The 12,068-nt window shown below is 39.0% G+C and overlaps 1 protein-coding gene across 1 annotated transcript in view; it reads left to right on the forward strand.

The window, feature by feature from the left end:
- UNC80 (unc-80 homolog, NALCN channel complex subunit) overlaps nucleotides 1-12,068 on the forward strand; it is a 238,742-nt gene that overhangs the window by 189,031 nt on the left and 37,643 nt on the right. The window contains exon 60 of the mRNA XM_040357443.1: nucleotides 6,441-6,497. Coding sequence (XP_040213377.1) covers nucleotides 6,441-6,497 — 57 coding nt within the window. The remainder of the gene's footprint in view (nucleotides 1-6,440; nucleotides 6,498-12,068) is intronic.

Raw genomic sequence — 12,068 nt, forward strand, 5'->3', positions numbered from 1 at the left:
TTGTAAACGCTTTTTGTAGCCAGCCAAGAGTCTTTCAATTCTTGTTTGAGGTATCTTTGCCCATTCTTCCTTACAAAGGTCTTCCAGTTCTTTGAGATTTCTGGGCTGTCTGTCACGCACTGCTCTTTTAAGGTCTATCCATATATTTTCAATTATGTTGAGGTCAGGAGATTGTGAAGGCCATGGCAAAACCTTCAGTTTACGCCTCTTGATGTAATCCCCGTGGATTTTGAGGTGTGTTTAGGATCATTATCCATTTGTAGCTCTTTAACTTCAGCTTTTTCACAGATGGCATCAAGTTACCATCCAAAATTTGCTGAAATTTTATTGAATCCATTTTTCCTTCTACTCGTGAAATGTTCCCTGTGCCACTGACTGCAATACAACCCCAAAGCATGATTGATCCACCCCCATGCTTAACAGTTGGACAGAGGTTCTTTTCATTAAATTCTGTGCCCTTTCTTCTCCAAACGTACCTTTGCTCATTCCAGCCAAAAAGTTCTATTTTAACCTCATCGGTCCACAGAACTTGTTTCCAAAATGCATCAGGCTTGTCTATACGTTCATTTGAAAAGTTCAAACACTGATTTTTGTGGTGAGGGCGTAGAAGAGGTTTTTTTCTGATGACTCTTCCATGAAGACCATATTTGTACAAGTATGTCTTTATAGTGGAATAGTGTACTACAACTCCAGTGCCTGCCAGATCTTTCTGGAGGGATCGTGCAGTCAAACGTCGGTTTTGAATTGCTTTAACTTGCACTGTTCCTGATGACTGCCATTTCTTAATTACATTCCGAACAGAGGATATTGACATCTGAAAACGCTTTGCTATCTTCTTATAGCCTTCTCCAGCTTTGTGAGTGTCAACGATTTTCAGTTTCAGTTTTCTAGACAACTGCTTAGAAGAACCCATGGTGCTGATTGTTGGGGCAAGGTCAGATGAGTCTGGGCATTTAAAACCTTTGAGATTGACATCACCTGGTCTTCCCAGACGATGATTGAGAACAATCCATGACACTGGCAGGTCTCAGATTTGCAAAGGGGGCAGTGGATGCTATACATTCTGCAGGGTGCCCAAACTTTTGCAGACACCATTTTTTTGTTTTCTGTAATTTTGAAAGTGTAAATGATGGAAATAAAATCTAACTTTTTTTTTACATATTATAAGAATGTCTAATCTGTAATTTGATGCCTTTTGGAGATTTTTCCATCTTTCCTTGGCTTCGTTATACACATTAATATAAATTTTTACCTGGGGTGCCCAAACCTTCGATCCCCACTGTATATACAGTTAGGTTCATATATATTTGGACAGAGGCACAATTTTATTTTTTTTCAGGTATTTACCAAAACATATAGTATCTCACAAAAGTGAGCATACCTACCCCTCACATTTTTGTAAATATTTTATTATACCTTTTCATGTGACAACACTGAAAAAATTACACTTTGACAGAGCCTATAGAGGACAATGGTCTGTGTCTGTGTCCACTCTGCATCAGTGGAGCGGACACGGACCTGTCATCCGCCTGCTTAGCGAGGATCAGTGGATAGTTCCCCTGCTGAGCAGGCGAAACTACTGGCGGACTCCAGCAGTATGAAAGGGGCCTAATTCATTGACCCAGAACAAGTTTATACAGTATCTCACAGAAGTAAGTACACCCCTTACAATATTTTATTATATCTTTTCATGTGACAACACTGAAGAAATTACACTTTTCTACAATGTAAAGTAGTGAGTGTACAGCTTGTATAGCAGAGGACACCGTTCCAGTAATCCATGTCCTTAATCTGCTTGTCTTCAGCAAACTGTTTGCAGGCTTTCTTGTGCATCATATTTAGAAGAGCTTCCTTCAGGGACAACAGCCACGAAGACCAATTTGATGCAGCGTGCGGCATATGACCTGAGCACTGAAAGGCTGACCCCCCACTCCTTCAACCTCAGCAGCAATGCTGGCAGTACTCATACGTCTATTTCCCAAAGACATCCTCTGGATATGATGCTGAGCATGTGCACTCAACTTCTTTGGTCGACCATGGTGAGGTCTGTTCTGAGTGGAACCTGTCCTGTTAAACTGCTGTATGGTCCTGGCCACCATGCTGCAGCTCAGTCTTCTTATAGCCTAGACCATCTTTGTGTAGAGCAACAAGTCTTTTTTTCAGATCCTCGGAGAGTTCTTTGCCATAAGGTGCCATGTTGAACTTCCAGAGACCAGTATGAGAGAGTTAGAGCGATAACACCAAATTAAACACACCTGATCCCTATTCACACCTGAGACCTTGTAACACTAAAGAGTCACATGATACCGGGGAGGGAAAATGGCTAATTGGGCTCTATTGGGACATTTTCGCTTAGGTGTGTACTCACTTTTGTTGCCAGCGGTTTAGACATTAATGGCTGCGTGTTGAGTTATTTTGAGCGGACAGCAAATTTACGCTGTTATACAAGCTGTACACTCACTACTTTACATTGTAGCAAAGTGTAATTTCTCTCAGTGTTGTCACATGAAAAGATATAATAAAATATTGTGAGGGGTGTACTTACTTCTGTGAGATACTGTATAAACTTGTTCTGGGTCAATGAATTAGGCCCCTTTCATACTGGTGGAGTCCACCAGCAGGTTTGCCTGCTCAGCAGAGGATCTCTCCACTGATCCTCGCTAAGCAGAAGGATGACAGGTCCGTGTCCGCTCCACTGATGCAGAGTGGACAAGGTTCACAAAAATGTGAGGGGTGTACTCACTTTTGTGAGATACTGTATTCAAGCTATAGTTATATAATGGATATGGCCTGAAAGTAAACATTCTCAGGTTACATTTGAGGGTATATACATCCAAATCAGAGGAAGGGTTTAGGAATTACAGCTCTTAAGAATAGCCACCCCCCCCCTTTTTCAAGGGACCAAAAGTAATTGGACAATTAAATCAAAATCTGTTTCATGGACAAGTGTGAGCTACTCCTCCATTATTTCTTCATCAATTAAGCAGGTAAAAGGTCTGGACTTGATTCCAAGTGTGATATTTGCATTTGGAATCTATTGCTGTGAACCTACATCATGCATTCAAAGGATCTGCCCATACAAGTGAAAAAGGCCATTGTATGGCTTTGAAAACAAAACAAGTCCATCAAAGAGCTAGCAGCAACATTAGGAGTGGCTAAATCAACAGTTTGGTACATTCTGAGGAAAGAACACACTGGTGAGCTCAGCAACATAAAAAAGCCTGGACGTCCACAGAAGACAACAGTGGTGGATGATTGCAGGATCCTCTCTATGGTAAAGAAAACCCCATTCACAACATCCAGAAAAGTGAAGGACACGCTCCAGGAGATGCGCATATCATTGTCAAAGTCTACAATTAAGAGAAGTCTTCACGGGAGCAAATGCACATGGTTCACCACAGGGTGCAAAACATTCATAAGCCTGTAGAAAAGAAAAGCCAGATTAGACTTGGCTAAAAACATAAAAAAAAACAGACCAGTTCTAAAAAAGCATTCTTCGGACGATTGAAACTAAGATTTATCTGTACCAGAATGACAGGAAGAAATAGATGTGGAGCAGGCTTGGAACAGCTCATGATACAAAGAACACAATGTCATCTGTAAAACATAGTGAAAGTAGTGTGATGGCATGAGCATGCATGGCTTCCAGTGGCACTGGTGTTTATTGATGATGTGACAGAAGACAGAAGCAGCCGGATGAATTCTGCAGTGTTTAGCGATATACTGTCAGCCCAGATTCAGCCAAATGCAGCAAAGTTGATTGGACAGCGCTTCACAGTACAGATCATAGGTGTGCGCAGCCTAATGCATTAGGGTGTGTACCCTTAAGCTCAAACACACATGCATGTGTATGTATCTACATAAATATGATCCGGAAACATTGATCTCCCTGTTGGCACAGTGAAAGAGAAGAGCATCAACACTTCTCTTATGGCAGAGCCGATAAGAGGGAGATCTTTCCCATGTTCCTGCTGCTACACAGAGCAATAACACTAATGCGCATGGGGCAAATAGGGTGTGCCTGGGCACACCCGGCACACCCTGTGTGCACGCCTATGGTACAGATAGACAATGATCCATACACACTGCAAAAGCAACCCAGGAGCTTTTGAAGGAAAAAAAGTACAATTTTCTGCAATGGCCGAGGCAATCACCTGATCTCAACCCAATTGAGCATGCATTTCACTTGCTGAAGGCAAAACTAAAAGCAGAACGACCCACAAAAAAAGAACAACTGAAGACAGCTGCAGTTAGTCTTCGGTAATGTCCCTGAGTTCCAGACTTTAGGCAGTCCATGCAGTAACCGATTCCTAACAAAATATTAAAAATTAACATTTTATTTAGGATTATATTCATTTGTCCAATTACACTTCAGCTCCTGAAAATGGGGGACTGTGTATAAAAATGGTTGCAGTTCCTAAAATTAGTATTTATGTTTAACCACTTGAATTAAAGGTAAAAAGTTTGCACTTCAAATACATTTTGATTGTTTCATTTTAATTTTATTCTGGTGGCATACAGAGCCAAAAGTATGAAAATTGTGCTTGTGGCCAAATATATATGAACCTAACTGTACATATGCCAGAACTGTTTTACATACCAAAGGATTTCATTTAAAGTTGTAAAACAACATGAAAAGACATGAAATATGAACAAAGCATATCCTTGTGCGTATCTCAATCAAGAGCACAACGTGGCATTTCTCTCTGCTGCTTCATTCCTCTGCTATAAGCATGAGCCCCTTCTGATGGGTTTTCCTGACCCCAAGTAAAAGATGGTGACAGGGGAAGGAGCTCCAGCTGATTGACAGCCTTGACTCTGTTCATGTGTGCTGTATGAAGGGGGGTTTCCCTTCCCTTCAATGAGCTCTCGGAGCTCTCCTCAATGATGTAACATCAGCTCTTCACCCCTTGCTTTTCAGAGCTGAGGGAACCTGTGTAAATTCTGCACTTTGACTGAATGTAGGGGGAAGAGAGCTATAGATAGACATGTACAACTTATGTAGGATGATTTATTTCATCTCTGTGTATCACCTGAGGCCAGTCACTTCACTGGGTATATGTAAGGATTTACAACCACTTTTTTTTTTTATTCAAAACTCGTTTATTGATACATTGCTCAAGTTATACAGGAAGTCATTGCAATGAATAAAACATAACAAAACGTGGAGGAACGACACCATTACATGATCAAGAAGTCCAGAATATTTGAGCAATAGCAGGACACAATGCTAATATGAAATTTAAGGATTTACAACACATTTAAAGAACTTTTTGAAACATTTAGTAGTGGAGAGCATCAGATATAGCCCACAACTTTTGGGGGGAAAAGCTTCCCCCTTCTTCAAGGCTTGAGTAGTTGATGTCAATAAAATCACAACAGAATTCACAATGGAACCTGTGTTAAGGCTTAATGATCTGTGATTATTAACACTGACAACCGAAGCCCTGAAGAAGGGGAGGCTTTCTCCTCCAAATGTACCTGGTGTTCTTAACCATTAAATGTTCTTTAAGTGAGACCAGGCGCACCTTCATACACATTCAAGAATCTTCTATCTAGTGAGTGCTGCCTTGTGTTGCTGTCAGAGAGGTAGCAACCTCTGACCAGAATGGGTCCACCTACATTAGACTTCAATCACCGATTTGCTTCTTTTAAGGAGGAATCACTTTATGATAGATCCATCTGAACCAATTTTTCAGTCCAGTACTATCGCATACACATCATGACAAATGGTTTGTATTCCTGTCCATCCAGTGCTGAGATTTACACAGCCAGCTAGGTGACCTGATTTTTCTCTACTATAGTTAAGCAAAAGAGCTAAAGCTCATACCTTGTCCCCAGCCTGTGACTGGGAAGAGCAGCAGCAGACACATAAGTTCATTGCTCTGCCTTCTCTTTTTATCAGTATGTTCCTTGTCAGCACAAATTCAGTATACCACATTTGAATGAAGAGAGCAAGATTTGTATTTCTGTAGTCTGCTCTCATTTGTGAATGCATGAATTTAAAACATAGAGTTTTAGGAAACAGCATGAAATTGCCTCATGCACTAATATGCATCCACTGATATGTATGATTCCTTGAGAAAAATGATTTCTGAATTGCTGTTTATTGCTCTAGTACTGCTGCTTTAATGTCCAGGTCATGGACCATAAACTCTTGCTCGCTCTCCTAATCTCCCGTATCTCCTCAGTTCCATCTTTGGCAATGCTTCCCCCTATATCCTAAGCTCCCTCTTTTTCCCCTGACTCTTGTAATTTTTTTAAGTGTAGAATGCCAAGAACCATAAATGACTTGCCGTTGGTTTGTACATTAGTTGAGTTCTTTTATTTAGAAGTTTTTGTTACTTTTTATATTTTTGCATGCATATTTTCTGTTTGTTTTTGTTTTCTGTTTGCTTTTTCTATCCCTTCAATGCTTCATCTCCCTCCCCCTCCTGCAGCGAACCTAATGTTCTTGACGACTCCCATGGGCGTGGTGGCGAGATCAGCCTGTCTAGGTATGAATGCTTCCTGTCTGTCATTGTGAAGAAGGAGGAAGAGAGAGGATTGAGGCCCGGAATGCAAAATGTCCTCCCTCTCACTCTCATTTTGTCTCTCTGTTGTTCTCTCCATTGCCCATTTTGTTATGACGTAAAAGGTGCAGTTCCCTCTCTGGTCAGATCTGAGTGCGGTGTCTATTATATTTAATACTATAGTAACCGGTACTCAGTGAACCGTAAGAGCCAGTATATATTTTATGCTGTTCGCCCTTTCTCTTTATTGGGTTTGTTGGTTTTAAAAAAGCAGCTCACCTCTGTACTGAACAATAAAATGAATACACTATAGATAACCTGACAGTTTCCTATATTTTCATGAAACTCATAGTAATAGTAATGCTAGAGCCTATATAAGGAAGTATCATGCTTGATACTTGGTACTTCATTTGCTTTTTATTACATAAAAATGCATCAAGATAAGTGACGCTTTAACCACCTCAATACCAGGCCTTTTTTGGCACTTCTCTCCTTCATGTAAAAATCATAATATTTTTGCTAGAAAATTACTCAGAACCCCCAAATATTATTTATATATATATATATATATATATATATATATATATATATATATATATATATAAACACATATATATTTAGCAGAAACCCTAGGGAATAAAGTGGCGGTCATTGCAACTTTTTATCTTACACGGTATTTGCACAATAATTTTTCAAACGCATTTTTTTGGAAAACAGTTTCATGAATTAAAAAATAAAACAATAAAGTTAGTCCAATTCTTTTGTATAATGTGAAAGATGACTAAATAGATACCTAACTTGTAACGCTTTAAAATTGCGCAAACTCGTGGAATGGCGCCAAACTCCGGTACTTAAAAATCTCCATAGGCAACGCTTTAAATGTTTTTACAGGTTACCAGTTTAGAGTTACAGAGGAGGTCTAGTGCTAGAATTGTTGTACATGCTCTAATACCTCACATGTGTGATTTGAACGGAATTTACAGATGTGGGTGGGACTTACATGCGTGTTCGCTTCTGAGCGCGAGCTACCGGGGCGTTTTAAAAAAAAATCACTTTTATTCCTATTACAAGGAATGTAAACAACCATTGTAATAAGAATATATAGTGACAGATCCTCTTTCTGGAGAGATGTAGGGTTAATGAGACCCCACAGAGAGATGTGGTTGCAGGCATCATTCAGATATCCCCCCTAAAGTCCAGGACGTCATATGACGGCGTGCGATATTGAGGTGGTTAAAGGCCAAAGAGAGACAGCAAACCAGAAATTCTAACAACACTGGAGTACCAAACAAGTAAAAGAAAAAGTAAAAGTGGGAAATGTATTTAACTTTTGTCCACATAGGTCACAATGCCAGTTTTGATGATGTCATTATAGGATAACAAACTGGCTCCTGTTGAAATATACTTATGCATTGATTTAATAAAAAGTAAAAGAAAATTATGTTTCATTGAAAAATGTTGTTGTTAATTAGCCACATTTTATTCTGAAAGTTTCTTTAGAATAGAGGGTTTGGTTGTCTTCATGTATCCTCCCAAATTGTATTAATAAATATAGAGATAGACTAGGTTAGACAGGCCTGTACCCAGCCCAGAGAGACTCTGCACCTTTCACTATTTAGACTTGTGATCTGACCACGGTAGACTGTGTAGTTAGAAAAATGTTTTATCTCTCACCTGTTCCTTGCCAGGGGTCCTTAATAGTGACTACAAAAAAAGACACGATGAGTGTTGGACTTAGGGTTCTGTAATAAGAATCAATTCAACACTAAATGTATTATCATTAGTAGAGAGCTACGTACCTCAGATATTAGCGTAAGATAAAAGTGAGAGAGAACTAATAGTAACAACAGACATGTGGTGTGGAAGCCACATTCTATGTAACTAACTATTTCAGGATTCCTTAATATGGAAAGCCACAACAGTCCTGGAGCTTTCAGTGTATCGTCTCCAGTCCTAAGGGGCCAATCAATTATCCTTATCCCCTGATGCAAAGGAGAAGCTGAGAGACACTGTGTTAGTAATATGGTTGGTGGTCATTGTCTGTATTATTAAAAAAAGTCATATGGTGCACAATCATTAGAAAAATTATATACTTAGTATTTCATTGTCATTTATTCATTTTCAATGTTACTGATGTACAAATGTTTTGTGACTTAGAAAACAGAGACACCTCAAGCATGTGCCTGTCACTTATAGACAGAGATATTTGGGGCAGTATTAGAGGAGTTTGGTCACCACTTCTATAATTCGCTTGAATTGTTTCAGAGTCATGCTACTTGGACTGATAACTTCTGGGCACACAATTTCTAACTAAAACAGGACAAATGTACTTGTTTTATCCTAGAATGATGCAACCAACAGCATCCAGCAGCATATTTCAAAAAAAGAAAGTGGTACACCAATTGACTATTTTGTATCAGGACATAATACATAGGTAAACAATATGACACATCAGAAAGCTCTCTCTTCGGCTTTCACAGGGTAGTGCTGGTTTAAACCACTTACAGGAGGTCCAATACAGTTTATGAAGGTGCCACACGTCATCTCCTTCTGCTGCTTAGTGAAGTTTTCTGTAGAACATCAAAAATCTCAGGCATTTTGAGCAGCAATCCACTATGACTCAATGGGGTTGATTTACCAAAAGCATATAGACTGTTCACGTTGCAAGAAAATGTACCCCTAGCTTAGTGAATGAGGGTGCTGTAGAGGTTAATCCTGTGTCTAGGGTTGGTCCCTTTAAACTCTAAAGCCTCGTACACACGACCATTTTCCTCTGCAAAATCCATCAAGAAAAATGCTGGCAGAGCATTTTTGCAGAGTAAAACGGTCGTGTGTATGTCTTTCGTCGAGAAAACTGTTGAGGATCTCGACGAGAAAAAAAGAGAACATGTACTCTTTTTTTCTCGTCGGAGTCTCAATTTCCTCATCGTGTTTTTCGTCGGGCTGGTTTACGACGAGAAACACGTTCGTGTGTATGCTTAGAAACCCACGCATGCTCAGAATAAAGTATGAGACAGGAGCGCACCTTCGGTAAAAGTAAAAAGTCAAAGTTCGTAATGGAGACAGCACATTCGTCACGCTATAACAGACTGAAAAGCGTGAATCGTCTCTCACCAAACTTTTACTTAACACGTAGTAACATGAGATTAGCAAAAGCAGCCCCAAGGGTGTCGCCAGTGGAATCGAACTTCCCTTTATAGTGCCGTCGTACGTGTTGTACGTCACCGCGTTTGAGAACGACGAGATTTTGTCTTGACAGTGTGTATGCAAAGAAAGTTTGACAAGATTCTCGACAAGCCTGACAAGAAACTCGTCCAAAAAAAAAAACGATGTTTCTTTTACGACGGGATTCTCGGTCGTGTGTACGAGGCCTCAGACCTCGGATCGATGTATGATGCAAATGCAGATATATCTGAAGGCAATTCCCAAGAACAATAATGACACACACGCTCAATAGGATGTTCAAGGGATTGTCTGTATTGATGCGCGTTCTCGCGTCTTTTAAAACAGATTACAAATCATACAAAATATTCATAATAAGACATGTGCAGTAGATATTAATTTCATATGCAGTTACAACTAGTTAAAACAAGCAGTCTTTGTTCTTTGTTCTCCAGTAGCTGGAAACGAGAGACCTTGAATCTTAGATAAGGGGAACGTGTGAACAGTCTTCAGGCTAATGGAATTTCTGGGATACTCCTCAACTATACAAGCTGATGAAAGCTGTAAATATGAGATGGCTGACAGAAAACAAAATGGATGCTTAGCATAACCTTTCAGAAACCGTAATGACTTCCATCATCCAGTCACTTGCAAGCAAACAATTTTTATTTTCCTTGCACGTGATTGGGTATTCTTTTCAAAATGAATTCTCAGCACATTCACTAAGCCAAGGGAAAATGTCCTTGCCAAGTGAACAACCAATTTGCCTTTAGTAAATCACTCCAATGACCAAGGGAATGTGTCTGAGTTTTTGTGGTTCTAAATAAATCTTCATAAAGCAGCAGAAGGAGGAGGTGTACAGTGTTATCTGAAACAAGCAATTGTATTAGTAGGCAATAAAGAGACATATTTGATTTACTAAAGGGGCAGAGCAGTTTCCTTTTTGCAAAGTAAATTTTCAATTTTCAATTGAATTTACCTTGCCTTAGTGAATAAGGGGAAGCCCTGCTGACTTCTATCATTCAGTCATGTGCAAGTAAAAATCCTGTTTTTTACCTTTTCCTTGCATGTGATTGGGTATTCTTTGCAAAGTGAACTGTTACCATATTCTCCACATACTGTCTTTATTCCTCTCTATAGCCACCCAAACTCCCGTAGTACAAATCTCTTTTAGTGCCTGAATGCTATGAAGTGAATCTTTCTTAGCTCTTCAGGGGAATCATAAGTTATAACGATATCTATTCTGTGACGTTCATAATATCTGGTTTCTACCTGATGAATATTCACTTGGGTACCGGATGGTTCAATCTATTGATCTTTGTTTACTTGACATTTACTTTCTGTAACGCCAATTGTACTTTTTTAAATCCTTTCAATAAAAAAAGAAAAATACATATTACCACATTCACTAAGCTAAGGGAAAATTCCCTTTGCAAAGCAAACCACTTCTTTAGTAAATCAGCCACGCTGGATCTAAACAGAGATAAATTGCTTCATTAACACAGTCTAGAATTACTTTGTTGAACTATATTGTGTTAATCCTAAATGCTGCCTAGAGAACTGTTATAACATTTCCTGATATGCTGTTACAATAGGTTGTTGAGAAACTATTTAGTTCCTGTGCAGCACCAATGTCTCAATGCAGAAGTAAGCTACTTTTTGATGTTACATAAATGTTTCAGTAGACTCACAGTTATTTTCTAGTACAGTTAAAACCTTGGTTTGAGAGTAACTTGGTTTGAGAGCGTTTTGCAAGACAAGCAAAATGTTTTAATCAATTTTGCCTTGATATACAAGCGATGTCTTGATATAAGAGTAGTGTCATGTCACAACTGAGTATAAAAAAGAAGAGAGGAGCCTCTAAATGTAGCAATATGGTTACATTTAATGAAGGTACAACATTTAGCAACTTATTGCTACACTTAGAGGTGCCTCTCTTCTCTTTTATACCCTGTAAAAAAAATGCTTTGATATACAAGTGCTTTGGATTACAAGCATGTTTCTGGGACGAATTATGCTCGCAAACCAAGGTTTTACTGAACATCTCTACAGTAGAAACATTGAAAGACATTTTCAAACAAATGTGTGTCAGAATTAGATGCACATGTATTGCAGATCAGGCTTTCTAACATTTTGTAAAGTATATGCTTTATTTTTTGTATATGTACAACCCCTGCCCCTGTAATCTTGGGCATCCAATTGAAAGAACTTGAACTTAAAGCACACACACAATTAAGAAGTGGTCTTGGGAACTGTTTTCGAGAAACAGAGTAAAAAAAATAAGCCACAGTCTTACTGTGTTCACTATTCAATCTACATGGGATATAAAAACCCCTGTTAAAATATCAGGTTTCTGTGATGTAAAAAAAATGAGACAAAGATAAATCATTTCAG

Source organism: Rana temporaria, chromosome 6 (assembly GCF_905171775.1).
Source record: "Rana temporaria chromosome 6, aRanTem1.1, whole genome shotgun sequence".
Taxonomy (NCBI): domain Eukaryota; kingdom Metazoa; phylum Chordata; class Amphibia; order Anura; family Ranidae; genus Rana; species Rana temporaria.